Source organism: Callithrix jacchus, chromosome 4, assembly GCF_049354715.1.
Source record: "Callithrix jacchus isolate 240 chromosome 4, calJac240_pri, whole genome shotgun sequence".
Classification (NCBI taxonomy): domain Eukaryota; kingdom Metazoa; phylum Chordata; class Mammalia; order Primates; family Cebidae; genus Callithrix; species Callithrix jacchus.
Genome location: NC_133505.1, coordinates 80,839,033 through 80,858,092, shown reverse-complemented (window position 1 = coordinate 80,858,092; position 19,060 = coordinate 80,839,033). Strand labels below are relative to the sequence as shown.

The window sequence follows — 19,060 nt, the reverse complement described above, 5'->3', positions numbered from 1 at the left end:
AAGCCACCACTAAATCATCCCTGGAGATGCTATATGAAGAAGAAAAATCACCTAGCAAAGCCTTCCTCAAATCCCTGATCCTCAAAATCTGTATCTTTTGGTATAGAAGACAAACAAATAGATTAATACTACTTCAAAATAAAGTCTTTAAATATTATATTTTAGATGTGATATTAAATTAGACCCCTCTGTGAGCTACCAAAACCACAATATTCTTTCCCTTAGGACCCCAGTTTCACTAGGTTATCTACTTCTAAGTACCTTTCATAGTCAGTTCAGTTCATTAGTCAGGCAGCAGTTTGGTGTTGCTGGAAACTGCTTGACTTTCTAACGAACAGAAAAGTAAATCAATATCTATTCCAAAGTGGTGCAGTTGGTGCTACCTTTACACAGAGTACACAATCTCTTAAAAAATGTTACCTCGAGCTGAAGCATACAAGCTTCTAAAACCAGAAATTAAACCAAGAAATGACTGTATGAGACAAGTAGTTCCACCAAGGTGCCAGTATTCTGTGAGACAAACCAATGAAATTTGAGAAACACTTTAAAAGTGCAAACATATAATTCAAGGAGAAGATGAATAGGTTCATAAAAAAATTAAGTTAACACAGACTCAAACAACAAGTGAAGGCAAAGGAGACTGAGGAGCTGATACCCAAACTTGTGAAGGAGAAACTGATGAAGAGCCTCAGACTTAATTGCTATTATGACTTACTAAATCATTCTTTGATTATCTCCTGTGGTTAAAAATGAAAACCAACCTGGACTGAAGAAAGCATATTGAATGCCAAAATGTTTGAAATCCCACTTCATTCAAATAGTGACCACCAGGGTTATGGAGAAAGAAAAGTTATTGGTTTCCACAGAAGCAGAGTCATCAGAGGTCATGGTAGTTAAGAAGTAATACCTTCATCTTGTCTCCAGGATTTAGTGCCATTTTCATAAGTAGGAGGCTGTGAGGGTAGGAAGTTTGAAGATTTTTGCATATGCTAGATAAGATTATTAAACAGTTTAAATTCTCCAAGCCTAAGAGAATTTCTGCTTCCTTATTGTCCGCTCTTTATCAAAAATAAAAAGTGAATTTATCATCTGTTGGATGCCAGCACTGTTCTTTTTTTCTCCTGTTCTGTTTCAGAGACAGTAATGCAGTCAATTTGGGAAGGGAAAAAACCTATCTTCAAAAAGTACAAAATGTATTTGAAATAGCAAGTCCTCCTTTACCCCACCCCCAAACAAAACAATTAGTCTATAGCTGTTGTCATACTACTCTGGGATAGTTTCAGATGGCTTCAAGGTAGCTGTTGTTAAACTAGGACAAGGCAGAGTGTCCAGACATCCCAGTGTGCCTGGGACTATTCCAATTTTAGCCTTGAAAGCCACATATACTCTGAATCTTCAGAGCATATGGGGTCCTAATTTTTGCCAATGAACGCATAAGATTCTGGGAAGTACAAAACTCTAAGCTAGACAAAAATTTAGGGGCCAAAACCAACACTGTTTTTAGTGTCAAATGGATATGGCACAGATTGTTTATCACTTTCCATAACTGTAGTCATTGTTTTTTTGTTTTTTTTTTGAGATGGAGTTTCACTGTTGTCACCCAGACTGGAGTGCAATGACACGATCTCAGCTCACCACAACCTCCGCCTCCTGGGTTCAAGCGATTCTCCTGCCTCAGCTTCCCGATTACCTGGGACTACAGGCAGGAACCACCATGCCCAGCTAATTTTTTTGTATTTTTAATAGAGACAGGGTTTCACCTTGTTGACCAGGATGGTCTCAATCTCTTGACCTTGTGATCCACCTGCCTCGACCTCTCAAGGTGCTGGAATTATAGGCATGAGCCACCGCACCCGGCCCATTGTTTTTTTCATCTGATGACAGCAACCAACATTTGCAGTTCACAAAAATGGAGATCCATTGTTGCATCATTCTAAGTAATATGACTTAAATATACAACTTAAAGTTTGTTGTAACTGTGAGCATTAACAGTTTGTGACCTAATGGATTAATTGGTACTTTGTATCAAGATACTGTTTCATTTTTAATACTGTGAATAGTATGACCATATTTTCTAAGAGTTTAAGTAATGAAAATGAGAGTATGACCCAGACATCATTAAATGAAAGAAAAAACAAAAGAAAAGTTTCTAACATTCTTCCTTTTTCCATACTTATGCTTGCCAGATTTTAGAAATTCCTGAATCCATTCCCGATCAACTAAAAGCTAATTAAGGCCAGGCGCAGTCACTCACACCTGTAAACCCAGAACTTTGGGAGGCTGAAGTGAGTGGATCACTTGAGGTCAGGAGTTCAAGAACAGCCTAGCCAACATGGGGAAACCCCATCTCTACTAAAAATACAAAAAAAATAGGTCAGGTGTGGTGATGTGCACCTGTAATTCCAGCTATTAGGAAGGTAAATTGCTTAAACCCGGAAGGCGGAGGTTACAGTGAGCCCATGAGCCAAGATGGTGCTACTGCACTCCAAGTCTGGGTGACAGAGCTCAGATTCCATCTCAAAAAACAAAAAGAGAAACAAAAAATTAAACTGTTTAATTAATGACTGTTTCTGTTGCTATTTATATCTTTGAACGAAATTACCAATTAAGTTGCCCATTTCATTTGTCTTTCTTTAGCTTCTCAAATTGTCCAAAACTTCGAAAATTTGTAAGAATTGTCATTTAAAATACTATATGATTGTTGAGAAATACTATCAATTGAAAGAATGAAAAAAAAAATACCAGGTAGGTATGGGAGAGAAAATATGGCTGTATAGATTAAAGATAGCTGCAAATTCTTTTCTATTCTTCCCTATTGAAGGGTGGAATCTACTTCCTCTCCCCTTAGTCAGGGCTGGCTCTGTGTTCTTTTGGCCAATACAACACAGAAGAGGTAACACTGTAAATTTCTGAAGTTGGGCCTCAAGAGATTTGTGGCTTTCTGTTTTTGCCTTCTTAAAAGTGCTGTTTCATCAATGCATGACACTTCTCCGTAATAACTTACTATTTTTCCTTCTCTTGTTCAGTGACCCCTTCCTTTGGGGAGAGGTACAGGAAAAAAGAGATAAGAGTAAGAATAGGGAAGCAAATTGATGAGGAAGAGGGGAGAAGGAAAGAGGAAGGAAATGCTGAAGAAAGCTATTAAATCGGGTCCCAGGCTACAGTTTGACTTCCCCACTAACTCAACAACCCTTCCATACCTCAAGTTCCTCAAATATTCAACATACTTTTTAAATAGCAACAGGAATAATCAACTTATTAAAATCTAGACATACGAAGTATGTTATTTCATTCTCTTTCCTCTCTCATTACAACACTGGTCAAAATCAGCTAATGTCTAGAAAAAAAGTAGTGAAGGAAAAACAATGCAAACTAAAATTCAAATAAAAGAGAAGACAAGCAAGGAAAGGAAGTTCTTTTTCTTTTCTCTATCTGCTAAGAAAAGAAATATCGACTAACATGGAATGCTTATTATATGCCTGGAATTGCTTTAAGTAATATATATTTCCTCAATCCTCATGGCAATCTTATAAGGTAACTACAATTATTATTTCTTAGCTACAATTACTATCTTTGTTTTACAGCTGAGAAAACAGAGAGGTTAAGTTATCTATCTAAGATCCTACAGCTAACAAGTAGTAGAGCCAGATGTAGAACCTCAGCATTCTGACTTTTGAGTTCATATTCTCAAAGCATTTCTAGTGAAAAAAATCACTTTCTTTTTCCCTTCCTTTCTTTCCTTCCTCTTTTCCTATCTTTTTTCTTCTTCCCTCCCTCCTTCCCTCCCCCTCTCTCTTTCTTTCTTTCCAGCTCTGTCACCCAGGCTGAAGTGCAATGTCATGAACTGTAGCCTCAACCTCCTGGGCTACAACAACAAGCAATCCTCCTACCTCGGCCTCCTGAGTTGCTGGGACTACAGGTACATGCTGTGACATCTGGCTAATTTTTGTATTTTTCTGTAGAGATGGGGCCTCGCTATGTTGCCAAGACTGGTTTTGAACTCCTAGGCTCAAGTGATCCTACTGCCCTGGCCTCCCAAACTGTTATCTCAGCATAACAGGCATGACCCACTCACTGCACTTTGCTTGAAAATCACTTTCATTCCAAGTGAAGTTCTACTTTACTATTTCCAGTTAGTACATGAAATCATACGATAAACAGAATTTATTTATCACTTTAACTGGGATAAAATCAGAAATTAAAGATACTTAAGTAAGGGGTAAATAAAGAATTAACATCATGATGTAGTTTCCAAAAGTAATGGAATCAAAAGAAAAACAGGTGGATTCCCCTAAGCAGGCAGAAACTAAAATCCCTGTTCATTTTTCATGGAATGCCAATCATTTGGGAGAAACTGTGCTTTAGTTCAACACACAGTGTGAGGTATTTATCGCCAGTAAAACTGGCAAATGATTTGGTTCTGCATTGAGTTTACATATAACATAAAAGACTGGCTAAGGGGAAAGGGAAAACACTTTTCATCTGGAGATAGAAGCATGTTTGCAGATATCTGTAGAGAACACTGCAAGCAACAGTTTAGCATCACTCTTTTCAACCTAATAGATAATGGTCCATAAAGGAAGACAGACTATGAAAAGAAAAACAAACTAAAGTACTAATATATGTATATTAGAAAGACAGAAAAAAGTTATTTCAGGAAAAATGGGAGAAAACATGGGTGAAGGAATTCACTTGGTGAAAACTAGGTATGAACAAGTGTAGTACAAAAATGAAGAAATGTATGAGAGAGTAAGTAACTTGTTAGAGCCGCCAGAGAGAAAAGAGAAGGTAGAACATTAAAAGTAAGTTTATAAGAACAAGCTAGCTACCATTAATCACCTTTGTCCTATAGTCCACTCGTCTCCTAACTGGATAATCTTTTGCCCCTCTGAAGCTCTCTCCATGTAGCAGTTAATGATCTTTTTTTAGGGGGTAGTGGGGTAGGCAACAGGGTCTCATTCTGTCTCCCAGGTGGGAATGCAGTGGCAGGATCAGGGCTCACTGCAGCCTTGCCCTTCTGGGCTCAAGCAATCTTCCCATATCATTTTTTATTTTTTTTGTACAGACAAGGTCTCACTACACTGCCCAAGCTGGTCTCAAACTCCTGGGCTCAAGCAATTCTCTCACCTAGGCCTCCCAAAGTGCTGGGATTACAGGCGTGAGCCACCATGCCTGGCTGCTGACCTTTTCTGAAATAAATTTGATGTCACCGGCAGTATTATCTTGCAGTGCTCTCCTTGCTGACAGTATATTGTCCTCCCTTAAGTTCCCCAAACATGCCGTGCTTCCCTATTTTATTCTCTCTGCTTGGAAAGCACTGCCTCTCCACCTTCTGTTTTCTAATACACCCTTCAAACCACCCTGATTCATATCTCATGATTTCAGGTTAAGTGTCCTTTATCCAAAATGCTTAAAACTAGAAGAAATGTTTTAGGTTTCAGATTTCTTTTTTATTTTGGAATATCTGAAAATTAAATTATCCCACTGAGCATCCCAAATCCAACAATTTGAAGTGAGGCAATGAGCACTTCTTAGGTGGGTCATGTTGGCACTCAAAAAGTTTCAAATTTTAGAGCATTTCAGATTTCTGTATTTGGGATGTTCAACTTTTATCAACAATTCACCACTGTTGTACTTGCCAATTGTAATTTTACATTTAAGAGTATGATTATTTTATTTATTTATTTATTTATTTTACTTTCCTCACTAGACTGGACAGTCTATGAAAAAAACTGGTTTCTTCTCCCTCACCATTGCGCGCTTCAGTGCAGTGCCATGGCTACAACATAGTAGGTGCTCGATAAGTATCTGTTGACTGAATACATGAATACGAGGAGCAACCTGCCAAAACTGACTATCATAAGTGGACAGAGCAACCAATAATGCATAGAAGTGAAAGAAACAAGTCAGAGGGAAGAGGAGAGTAAAAAAACTGAACACAAGTTGTGGCCTAATGAAATCCATACAATTTTAATGTGCTTTGTACAAATAAAATAAGGCAGCCAGTAGGTCTCCTTTTCCCTAGAGAAGCTACAAAAAGATATGGAATTAGAATCCCAGTAGTTATAAAGACGTAAAACATACTTCAGAGCAAAAATGTCAAACAGGCATCTCAAATTTAGTATGACCAGTGTCATTAAGTTCCTTCTCATTCTTGTCAGTCTACTCTATCTCAGTAAATGGCAGTACCACCAACACCTCAAGCTAAACAAAACCTTTTGATTTCTCTTATTCTAATACTCAGTCTACAATTCATCAAGTCCTGTAAGCTCTACATCCAAACGTATCCTCACCTATCAACTTCTCTTCCCCAGTCTCCACTAACATCATCCATTTGAAGCCCCTATCACTTCTACCTTGACTACTACAATATTATCCTAATTTATTGTCTTGCTTTTAATTTTGTCCCTTTTCAATTCATTCCACAGAGAGTAGCCAAAGTGATTTTTTAAAAAAAAGATAAACCATATAATTACACCCTCTTGCCCCAAACTCTTCAATGGCTTCCCACTGCTGAGAATGACATAAAAATTATTCATGATCCTGACTGGAAGATCTCTTGCCTCTCATATCACTCTCTTCCTTGCTTTCTGAGTTTTTCTGGTTCATTTCGTATTAATAGGTACCTGTCAAGAGGCTGAGAGGGTGCAGCTGTGTTACAGGTAGTGCTATGTGTGAAAAAAAATTTCAGCCATTTTTTTCATTTTAGCCTTTCTGTTGATCAAATGGAACCATATATTACCTCTGAATCTTTACCCGTAACCCCTCTGCCATTTTACATTAAATAAAGGCAGAGTCCTTGACTATCTTATGCACTGTACCGTGGTACACTGCCTAGTAGAGTAGAATGCTATAAATGTGATGAGCGAATGAAAACCTAGTTTAGTTTTTCAAGGAGTCAATTGGAAAGTAAAGAAAGTATAATATGTAGGTGTTTTTGTTTTTTGAGATGGAGTTCCACTCGTTACCCAGGCTGGAGTGCAATGGCACGATCTCGGCTCACCGCAACCTCTGCCTCCCGGTTCAGACAATTCTCCTGCCTCAGCCTCCTGAGTAGCTGGGATTACACGCGCCTATGTAGGTGTTTTAATACTAAATCCTAGGAGCCTGTTATGGGGAAATATTTTGAACAGTTACAAATCTGATAATACAAAATGTACGGCAAATAATGGTGCAATATTTTATTATTATTATTATTACCTACGTAGTTTCGCTCACCGTCCAGGCTGGAGTGTAATCGCGTGATCTCGGCTCACTGCAATCTCTGCCTCCCCCTCCCGGGTTCAAGCGATTCTCAGCCTCCCGAGTAGCTGGGACTACAGGCGCGAGCCGACACACCTGGCTAATTACCGTATTTTTAGTAGAGACTGGGTTTCACCACGTTGGCCAGGCTGGTCTCAAACCCTGACCTCAAGTTATCCGTCCATCTCAATCTCCCAAAGTGTTGGGATTTCAGGCATGAGTCAATACGCCTGGCCAGAATATTTTATTATTATTGTTAAAAGTGTAAGAAACCAAAAGAATCATGGAAAATTAAGCAGAAAGCATAAGTTGTACTAAACATTAGTTTATTTGCAAATATTCAATATAGTATATGAAAATTGGTTATGAAGTTATGAGGAACTGAAGTTGTTGTTCCTTTGCCTTATGCTTTTTTGGGGAGAGAATCTCATTCTGTCGCCCAGGCTGTAGTGCAGTGGCGCCATCACTGCAACCTCTGCCTCCCCGTACCTCCCGGGTTCAAGCGAGTCTCCTGCTTCAGCCTAGGCAGTAGCTGGGACTAGAAGAGCACGTCAACTATACTTGGCTTATTTTTGTATTTTTAGTAGAGAGGGGTTTCGCCATGTTGGCCAGCCTGGTCTCAAACTCCTCAAGTGATCCGCCTGCCTGCCTCAGCCTCCCAAAGTGCTGGGATTACAGGCGTGCGCCAGCGCACCCAGACCATTTAATGGTTATGCTCTAAACAAGTTACCATTTGCTTGCTGTATGAAAAAGCTGACGACATGGTGAAACTCGCACCTGTACATTCAAAGATCCTTGGATTAGGATAAATTAAAAGCAGTAGTTTGAAACTCACATTAACTCTACATCTCTGGCTTTACTTGTGCTTTTTTATCCTCCCTATGTTCATCCAATTAGAATTTTAACTCCATCAGAAGCCTACAGAAGCTGGAAATCTAGGAGAGCACAAAAGTATAATCATCTGCATACTGAATATAGTAAGCACGAGGAAGCCATCTTTTGTTTCCAATTTCAAAACAAAAACAAAACACATAGCACTACCTGTAACACAGCTGCACCCTCTCAGCCTCTTGACAGGTACCTATTAATACGAAATGAACCCAGAAAAACTCAGAAGCTTTTCTTACTAGGAAATCTCCTGTAAAGCTCTCATCACTTTTAGATAAAGGCTGGCTGGTACGGTAAAGATTTTTTTTCACTTCGCTATACTCAAGTAAGAAGAAATTAAGAAAAATTACCTCTATTATCCATTACTCTTTCACTAGACTAATATTGAGTACCTATTGTATTCCAGGCACTGTTAAAGAGGCTGTAACAAAAGCAGTACCAAGGCATTCCCATTCCTCAACACCCTCCTATAGTACCTGTTACCCTAGGGGTTTTCTTAATTTTAAGTTAAATTGTTCTTTGTTAATTCAGTAATGTTTCTGAAACATACTAAAAAAGGTGATATTTTAAGGCTTAGGACATATTGCAATGAAAACCATCTTTGCAAAATTATCCAAAGAGCAGTTAATTCTTTTTAACAAAAAGAATCAATCTCTGAGCAGCAGAGACTCATTTTGCTAAACATAAAGTCAGTCACCAATGTAAACACTGAACCCGTTGTCAAATGAAGTAATATAAACACTTCTTGGTCCACGTTACAATAACATTTAGCTCTATTTTGGGGGTCCTTAAATATAGGCCGAAAAATCAATATTGCGCCCCATTACCACCATCCCCAACAAAAACATATTTTTGTTTTTCTTGAGACTGGCTTAGTCTACTCAAAGCAAACGTTTAACTTTCCTCACGAGTGAATAAACACTAAAATTCTGTCAATAAGCTTTTGTTACAGCCCCCAAATTGACACTGTAAACCTTACTCTTTTCCCAGATAAATTATTTTTATAGATTATTTTTATAAAAACACATTCTGAAAGATTATCAGACAAGGCCAGGCCTAATCTGGAGGTCGGTTGCAAAAGGAAGCCTGAAACTGAGAAAGAAACCAGAGGATATGAAACACACCTCAATGAAACTGTCTGTCCCCTCCCTATTTAGACTGGTCCCCAGTTGCACCCAGCCTTAGCAATTTGAAACTTCATGAACACCAAACAAGATGTGAACACAGGCTACCGTCATCCTTAGGCCACCACCCCAAAATTTTTTCAAACGTCAAAGACTTAAGCGCTCACTCTTAAAGGACGCCCACCAACTGTGGCTCGCAGCTCAATCCACCCCCGCCCCCTGAGCCGAACCGGCTCGCAGAGGAGCCACTCGCCTGGGCCGACTCGAACCTGGCGCGCTCGCGGCACATCCCTCTCCGTCATCGCTCATCCCTCGTACTTCACCGCCCCCCACCCCCCGAACCCACCCAGCGCAGATAACGGAATATCCGGGGTTCTGGGGGCTACGTTTTCCTATATACCCTCACTCCTCCCCGCAAGGGCAGAAATAGACGTACCTTCCAGAAAAGTAATCTCCCCGGCGCTGACGCCGCTCTTGCCGGCCGCCATCTTCCTCCTCCCACGCCGCCTCCTTCTTAATCCATGGCCCACACCGCCGCCGTGCTCGCCGGGATGAGGGGCCGCGCCGGAGGAGGGTAGCCGCCGCAGGGTTGCGGGCCTCGGGCTCAGCCGTCAGGCGGGCGGCGCTCCCACGTTCAGACGGGCCTACACAAAAGCAGGCCAGGCGCGCCCCGGCCTGTCCGCGGGCTGGCGGGCGGCGAGGCCCGCGGCCCGAGCTTCTCCTCAGGCCCCTCCGGGGGAACGCGAGCGGCGACGTCGACGGCGGCGCTTCCCGGGCCCGGTTCCTCTCGGCCCGCGACTCCCCATCCACCGCCCACCCAGACTGCCTAAGAAACCTCCCCTAGCAGTGGGTTCCCAAGAAATTAGGATGAAGGCGAGCACACAAACACGTCTCCCTTCGTCCCAGGCCGTAAAATGGCCGCACTCGCCGCGCCGGAGCGGCGAGGTCGCTGCGACCGTCAGGCGCCTCCAGGCCCCTCGCTCCTTCTGCAGCCGCCGCCGCTACGGCCGTCCGCCCACCCCGCCCAGGCGTGAATGCATCAGCGGAGGCCTTTACGGCTGTCCATGTGGACAGGGGTGGGTCTCCTCTGCCACTGCCTCGCGTCGGTCGCCACAGCAGCTTTAGCTGCCGCCGCTGCCGCTCCTCCCCCACGGGCGCTGGAGCTGCCGCCCGGCTCCCGCCCCCGCCCCGACGCTGCCGCCCCCAGCGCGGCTCCCCCTCAGCATCCCGGGCTCGGCTTGCGGGCAGAGCTGGCTGCGGCGCCGTACCGAGCCCTGACTTGTGGGCGCCCGCTGCTGGGGCTCTAGGCAGGGTCGGCCTTTCACAGCACTGGCTCGGCCTAGGCAAGTCAGGTCCAGAATCCCCACCGCCCAGGGCCCCATGGCAAACCTGGAGTGTGCGCTTCTGCGGGCGGTGATGGGTTTGCTCCTCGGGTACCGCAGATGCTTAAGAAATGTGAAAATGTCATTGCTCGAGAAGGCCTTAGAATTTAAAGCACAGCCAACTGAAGAGAAAAGATAGTGAGGTACTGGAATCACATGTGTAGTAAATGATTTGTAGTCTACATTTATTTTTAAAGACGTTTCCAAAATAATTTATCAGGGAATATCCTACCAGTCAGCTTTAAATGGCAGTGTGAAAAAAAAAAATAATAATCCCTTGTCATTTATGTGTCTAAGACTTCAAAAACCATAACTTCCAAGTCAGGTCTTTTTTTTTTTTAACTTCTTTTAAAAAAAATTTTTTTTTCATGTTATAAAAATAACGTTCTCATTCAAGGAAATAAGCACAGAAAATGATTGTTTCACCACTGAAACTCAACTCCTTTAGGTTTGTAGTCCTCTCATAGCATTTTTTTTTTGTCTTTCAGTATCTTTCTTTTAAAAACAAAAACGAACAAAAATCTATGCTAAATATCAGTGAAAACTCAACAGCAATTAAAATGATGCAAAAAATCGATAAGATGAAGTGCAGTCTTTGGGGAATGGACTGTTCTAATTCAGTTGTCCTATTAACGAAGGCCTAAGCAGAAAACCTTGTTTTTTTAAAACGTCTTTTAAAATCTTTTCCTAATGTGAACCAATAATCTTTCCTGATTAGCAAGAGTAGTGTAATGAATATAAATTTGTTATAATTTATTTTTGCTGCCTAAGGTTATTGTGTGATCCTGTTATGCTGTTCTATGACATCGTCTGTGCCAATGACGGTATAATACTGAGATGTGTAGGTAATAGGTAGATGTGGGTAAGTGGCCATTTGTGCAGACTTCAAAATGTAGTTTTGAAAAATGTGGCCTGGCATAGTGGCTCATGCCTGTAATCCAAACACTTTGGAGGCCAAGGCGGGCGGATCACCTGAGGGCGGGAGTTCAAGACCTGCCTGACCAACATAGTGAAACCCCGTCTCAAAATACATAAAAATAAAAAATCTTTCAGGCCAGGCACATGGCTCATGCCTGTAATCTTAGCACTTTGGGAGGCCTAGGTGGGCAGTTCACAAGGTCAGGAGTTCTAGACCAGCCTGGCCAATGTGGTGAAACCCCATCTAAAAACCTTGCACTAAAAATAAAAAATTAACCTTGCATGATGGCAGCTGCCTGTAGTCCCAGCTACTTGGGAGGCTGAGGCAGGAGAATCTCTTGAATCCAGGAGGTGGAGTTTGCATTGAGACGAGCTGGCGCCACTGCACTCTGGCCTGTGCAACAGAGCAAGACTCTGTCTCAAAAAAAAAAAAAAAAGAAAAGAAAAGAAAATGGTGGAAGGTTCCAGGAGTCAAGGAATGTGTGTGGCCTCTGGAAGCTGGAACGGCAAGGAAATCAATTCTCAGGAGTCTCCAAAAAGGAAAACTGACACCTTGACTTTAGCCCAATCAGAAAGATATTGGACTTTGGACTATACAGAACTATGAGAATAAATGTGTATTAAATTGCTAAACTAGTGGTAATTACCCTGTGCTAGAGCAGTATATGGAATGGGAAACAAGATAGCGTGTATAGAAGATGTCTTTTAAGCAAGCTGAGTTAGATCTTTCAAATGAAGTCTATTTAATTATTAAAATAGAGATGAGGATCTTGATATGTTGCCCAGGCTGGTCCCAAACCCCGGCCTCAAGGAGTCCTCTTTTCCTGACTTTCCACACTGTTGGGATTACAGCCAAGAGCCACGACCACACATGGCTCATTGTTATTTATTTATTCATTCTAGAAAGATAGGGTGTCACTCTGTTGCCCAGGCTGCAGTGCAGGGGTGCAAACACGGCTCACTGCAGCCTCTACCTCCTAGACTCAAGCAATCATCCCATCTCAGCCTCTCAAGTCGCTGGGACTACGGGCAATCACCACCAATCCTGGCTAATTTTTTTGGTTTTTTTGGTATTTTTTTGTAGGAATGGGGTCTTACCATATTGCTCAGACTGACCTTGAACTCCTGGGCTCAAGGGATTCTGCCTCCTGGCTTCTCAAAATGCAGGGGTTACGGGTGCAAGCCAACCACCTGGCCAGTTGTTGTTGTTTTGAGGCAGACTCACTCTGTGAGGCTAGATGCAGTGGTGTGATCTCAGCTCACTGCAACCTCTGTCTCCCAGGTTCAAGTGAATCATTTGCCTTGGTAGCTGGGATTACAGCATGTGTTGATTTTTGTTTTTTTTTGTTTGTTTGTTTTTGAGATGGAGTCTCGCTCCATTGCCCAGGCTAGAGTGCCTCCTGGGTTCAAGCAGTTCTCCTGTCTCAGCCTCCCAAGTAGCTGGGACTACAGGCACCTGCCACCAGGCCTGGCTAATTTTTGTATTTTTAGTAGAGATGGGGTTTCACCCTGTAGGTCAGGCTGGTCTCGAACTCCTGACCTCAGGTGATCCACACTCCTCCCTCGGCCTCCCAAAGTGCTGGGATTATAGGCATGAGCCACTGCTCCTGGCCTGATTTTCGTATTTTTAGTAGAGATGGGGTTATGCCATATGGGCCAGGCTGGTCTCAAACTCCTGACCTCAGGTGATCTGCCCACCTTGGCCTCCCAAAGTGCTGGAATTACAGGCATGAGCCACCACGTCTGGCCTCATTGTTGTATTTTTAAGTGTTATTAATTTCACGCCGCTACTTTCAACAACAGATTTTCAATATAGACAAAACAGCCTTCTATTGGAAGAAGATGCTGTCTAGGACTTTGATGACTAGAGAGAAGTCAATGCCTGGCTTCCATGTTTGAAAGGACAGTGGCCCCTCACTCTCTTGTTAGGGGCTAATGCAGCTGGTGACTCTCAGTTGAAGCCAGTGCTCATTTGCCATTCTGAAAATCTTAGTGCACTTAAGAATTGTGCTAAATCTGCTCTACCTGTACTCTAACAATGGAATAACAAAGCCTGGATGATAGCTTATCTGTTTATAGCATGGCTTATTGAATATTTTAAACACACTGTTGAGACCTACTGCTCAGAGAAAACGATTTCTTTCAAAATATTACTGCTCATTGACAATGCGCCTGGTCATCTGAGAGCTCTCATGGAGATGCACAAGGAGATTAATGTTTTCATGCCTTTAAGTCTTATTATTTTAGAAATACATTTCTTTTAAGTCTTATTATTTAATAAATACATTTCTAAGACTGTAGCTGCTGTCAATAGTGATTCCTCTAATGGATCTGAGCAAAGTAAATTCAAAACCTTCTGGAAAGGTTTCACCATTCTAGACGCTATTAAGAATATTGTGACTCATGGGAGGAAGCTGAAACATCAACATTAACAGGAGTTTGGAAGAAGTTGATTCTAACCTTCATGGATAATTTTGAAGGGTTTAATACTTCAGTGGAGAAAGTAACTGGAGATGTTGTGGAAATAGCAAGAGAACTACAAATAGAAGTGGAGCCTTAAGGTATGACTAAATTGCAGCAATCTCATGATCGAACTCAAATGCATGAGGAGTTGCTTCTTCTAGGTGAGCAAAGAAAATGGTTTCTTAAGATGGAGTCTATTCCGGTAGGGATGCTGTGAACATTGTTGAATGTCAATGAAAGATTTAGACTATTACATCAATTTAGTAAACAAAGAAGTGCAGAGCTTGAGAGAACTGACTCCAATTTTGAAGTTGTACTGTGGGTAAAATATTATCAAACAATGTCATCTGCTACAGAGAAATAGTTCATGAAAGGAAGAGTCAATCTATGCAACAATCTTCATTGTTGTTTTATTTTAAGAAATTACAACAGCCACTCCAACCTTTAGCAACCACTACCCTGATCATTAATCAGCCATTGACATCAAGGAAGACCCTCTGCCAACAAAAGGCTCAAATGATTATTAACATATTTTAGCAAAAAAATATTTTTAAAAATCAATTGTCTATTTTTTTTTCTTTGAGACAGAGTCTTGCTCTGTCACCCAGGCTGGAGTGCAGTGGCGTAATCTTGACTCACTGCAATCTCCATCTCCTGAGTTCAAGCGATTCTCCTGCCTCAGCCTCCTGAATAGCTGGGACTAGAGGCATGTGCCACCATGCTGGCTGATTTCTGTAATTTTAATAGAGATGAGGTTTCTCCATGTTGGCCAGGCTGGTCTCAAACTCCTGACCTCAGGTGATCCGCCCATCTCAGCCTCCCAGTGTGCTGGGATTACAGGTGTGAGCCACTGCGCTTGGCCATTACACATTTAATCAACCATAATATGCTGTAAATATAACTTTTCTATGATCTGGGAAACCAAAAAATGTATGAGTTGCTATATTGTAGTAATCTCTGTATTGCAATGGTATGGAACTGAACCTGCATTATCTCGAGTTATATCTATAATTCAAACATCCCATCTAAACTACTACCACTATGACCATTCTCCCTACCTAATGTAGACTCTGTGCTACATCGTTTCATTTACTCTTTCTTGATTATATGCCCAACTCTCTTGCTTCTTTGCTATTTCCTGGTTTTCCTCTCTTAAAATACTCACCCTGAGTAAGTTCAAATGCCCCATCTTCCCTGTTAGAACATAGAGGGGTAATGAGGGCTGAAGAAAAGTCATCCAATAGATTGGTCCCACTAAGACATCATAGCTGCCATCTTCCTACAAGTTTGTCAAATTGACCTATTTCCAACTGTCCACCACAACGATTTCAAACTTCAGCTGTTTACTCATCACTCAGCAGAATTCCTTGCTTCATGCTTCAGAGAGAAATACATGTCATGAGTATTTCTTTAGTTTACCTAAACTATTTGCATCTCCACTACCCATTTTATTTTTTATATTCTACTGTTACAATAGAGATGGAGTTTGTTCTTCTTTAGCTGAGTCCCCTAACATATTCCTTACCCTAGTGCCTTCTCAAGATCCCCACTCTCCTCCCTGCACTACAATTTATCTCATTTGTAGCAAAAACAATTGGTCCTATTCTTTATAACCTTAAAGATGTTCCACCATTCCATACATTTGGGAGCTTTGCAGGGAATTCACCAGCATAGCTGTAATCTAATTAAACTGGTTCAAACACATAAATTTATGAGGCCCCATATGAAGAATCCTCTCAGTGTTTTGTGTAGTCTATGTCCTGAGAGAAAGAATAACCAATGATGATTACCAAAGGGCTAACGTATTTAAGCATTCTATGCAAACAAAATTCAGAGGAAAACAGAACTGAGACAATCTGTAGAATCCTGTGGGGATACCCAAGAGCATAAGACACTCCTTAAAACTGTTTCTTTCCTGGTTTTCTTTTCTTTTCTTTTCTTTTCTTTTTTTTTTTTTTTTTTGAGTTGGAGTTTCGCTCTTATTACCCAGGCTGGAGTGCAATGGCGGGATCTCGGCTCACCGCAACCTCCACCTCCTGGGTTCAGGCAATTCTCCTGCCTCAGCCTCCTGAGTAGCTGGGATTACAGGCACGCGCCACCATGCCCAGCTATTTTTTGTATATTTAGTAGAGACAGGGTTTCACCATGTTGACCAGGACGGTCTCGATCTCTTGACCTCGTGATCCACCCGCCTCAGCCTCCCAAAGTGCTGAGATTACAGGCTTGAGCCACCGCGCCCGGCCCCTTTCCTGGTTTTCTTAGCCTCGTGAATAGCATTATCATTCACTCGTGTCATTCCCACATTTCCGATTTCAGAAACTGGAAAGCTAGGAATCACTTGTTTCTCTTTCGCTATGTCTCTCTCCTCTTTCCTTTCTGTTTTTAATCAAATCTTCTTCCTAATTATCTCTTGAATCTATTCATATTTTTTCCAGTTCTGGTGTCTCCCCTGCAATCTAAACCACCATAATCTTTCAGCTGTACTACAGTAATAGCGTCAAACAGGTTATTCCTTATTCTCTCTATTCCTCTAATCCATTTGTCACACAAAAGCCACAATAATCTTTTAAAAAATTAATTATTATTATTTTTGAGTCAAGGTCTGGCTGTCTGGCTCAAGCTTGAGTGCAGTGGTGCAGTCTCAGCTGTCTGTAACCTCTGTCTTCCAGGGTCAAGTAACCCTCCTACCTCAGCCTCCCAAGGCTGGGACTGCAGGTGTGCACCACCATGCCTAGCTAATTTTTTGTGTGTGTTTTGTAGAGACAGGGTTTTACCATGTTGCCCAGGCTGGTCTTGAACTCATAAACTCAAGTGATCCACCCACCTCAACCTTCCAAGTGCTGGGATTACAGGTGTGAGCTGCCGTGCCTGGTCCCCTCCTTCCTTCCTTCATTCCTTCATTCCTTCCATTTTTTTATGTGTTTCGCAGAGACAGGGTTTTACCATGTTGCCCAGGCTGATCTTGAACTCATAAACTCAAGTGATCCATCCACCTAAACCTTTCAAGTTGCTGCAGGCATGAGCCATCACACCTGGCCCCTCCCTCCCTCTCTTCCTTCCTTCCTTTTCTATGTAAATCAGATAACAGCACTTTCCTGTTTACAACCACTCAAAAGATTTTCCATTGCTTTTAGGATTAAGTCTTAAATCCCAGACCCTCCCTACCTACGTCACTAGTCTCCTCTTGCAGCATTCTCACCTTCTTCATGAAGCTACAGCCATTTTCAATTTTTTCAGTTTTTCTTTCTTTTTTTTTTTTTCAGATTAGCTTCTTTATTTAGTAATATGCACTTAAGATTCCTTCATGTCTTTTCTTTTCTTGTCTTTTTTTTTTTTTTTCCAGTTTTTCTTTCTTACATCAGAGCCTTTGGACATGTTTTCCCCTCCATCTGCAATGCACTTTCTGTCTGAAAAGAATCTTGCACCAATAGATATTAATACATATCTGCTTAATTAGTAAATAAATGCAACATATCAAAAATAATTTTTCCCAAGGAAAATTTAGAATCAGAATTCTAGAACCTGGACTCCTTAAAAACTATGTAATACAGTCTTCTCAGGTTCAGAAAATGTCTATGGCCCAAATAACATTGTGATAGAAATCAAGGAAAGATACTCTAAAAGGGATCAGCAATCCAGGTGTGAACCTAGGGTTTGGATTTGAAGATTATAATGCTGAAATAACTTGAGTTGCTCTGAGGGGGCTGGGAATTGACAAAAAGATTTGAGTTGGTTATAGACACAGAACAAAGTTTCCTCTCTGTGTATGTTATCCCTAAGGCTGCAAATTCTCTTGTATCATAGCTGATGTTTCCTCTGTTTTAGCCAAATTTAAAATGCAGTGTATAAAACTACTTGGATAAACTGAACCATATTCTATGCTGGTAGAGCTTAATAGTGATTAACAAAATAATAACTGTTTTAGTATGTATATTTTTTTGAAAACATAAGTATCAAATCAAGTTCTTCTAAACATTATACTGAGATATTCAGTATATAGTTAATCCATAACTAAATACAAGTTTCAGGAGACAGTAGCAAGTTCTGCAATTAGTGACTGGTTGATCATTTTTCACAGGCTAAGTGTATTTGTGCCAGATGAAATGATGAACATCATATGAAAGTAGTATATTAATTTCTGTTATAAGGATATAAGTTTCTGTCCTAACATAATTTCTACATTATCCCATTTTACTTGCTGATTCTCATTATTGTTTTTTGATCCTACCATATTTCATGCTTCTTTTTAATTTCCAGTTCTTCTCTTTGGTAATGGTTTCCTAGAGTTTTTGTAGGTGATTTATCAGTCATTTTAATGCTTACAATTTTAAATTTTTGATTAAATGAAGCTCAAAACTAATCTTTAAAAAATTGTAAGTGAATAGATCCTCAAAATAACACACATTTCTTATAGTCAGTTTCTACCAGGCACCTTCAGTGTCAGCATTTATAAATGAACAGGGAAGTTTTCAGTTGACTGGGGCTGCATTATGACTTTCCTGGGCCCTAAGCACTATGACTTCATGGGGCCCTTCCTCCATAGGAAGTATATCAAAGGTTTTTAGCCAGAGTTTAAATACTATATATAAAACTACATTTGAAATTTAAAAATTAGTTAATTTTACTACTTTGGTATAAATATAAAATATAATCCAGACTGGATTTGTTGTTATATTTTATTATTATCATTATGTTCATTTTTTCTTTTGATTAAAAAAATTAAAACATTTTCATAAGACCTTAAAAGTGTCATGGGCCCTCAGCACTGTGCCACTTGTGCCTAGCAGATAAATTGGTCCTGCAGATGACTAGTAGATCCTTTCATGTTCATTAATGGAATTGATCCCAGAGAAATCATTTCTAGCTGATCTCTGAGGCAGTAGTTCTCAAACTTTAACATGCATAAGACTCAGCTAAAGAGCATATAAAGCAGTTTCCTGGGCCCTATTCCAGACCATCTGATTACATAGGTCTGGATAGGATTCATCAATTTGTATTTTTTTTTTTTTTTTGAGATGGAGTTTTGCTTTTGTTACCCAGGCT

At 40.9% G+C, this 19,060-nt stretch overlaps 1 protein-coding gene and 1 long non-coding RNA gene across 35 annotated transcripts in view; one reads left to right on the top strand and one right to left on the bottom strand.

Moving 5' to 3' along the window:
• LOC118152892 (uncharacterized) overlaps positions 1-5,839 on the top strand; it is a 46,962-nt gene extending 41,123 nt beyond the window's left edge. Inside the window, exons 4-5 of one of the 2 annotated variants that reach the window (XR_004741875.3) lie at positions 3,811-3,919; positions 5,711-5,839. This is a non-coding gene — a long non-coding RNA (uncharacterized LOC118152892). Of the gene's footprint in view, positions 1-3,810; positions 3,920-5,065; positions 5,193-5,710 lie in introns of those variants that run through there. The other variant, XR_008480719.2, reaches the window with a different exon arrangement.
• SENP6 (SUMO specific peptidase 6) overlaps positions 1-10,413 on the bottom strand; it is a 115,531-nt gene extending 105,118 nt beyond the window's left edge. For all 33 annotated transcript variants that reach the window (XM_008994683.5, XM_078369582.1, XM_078369568.1 and 30 more), the window contains exon 1: positions 9,691-10,413. Coding sequence is in view for 12 of the 33 variants with exons in the window: in XM_002746742.6 (XP_002746788.3) it covers positions 9,691-9,742 (52 nt within the window). In the remaining 21 variants the exon portion in view is untranslated. The remainder of the gene's footprint in view (positions 1-9,690) is intronic.
• Between the last annotated feature and the right edge of the window lie 8,647 nt (positions 10,414-19,060).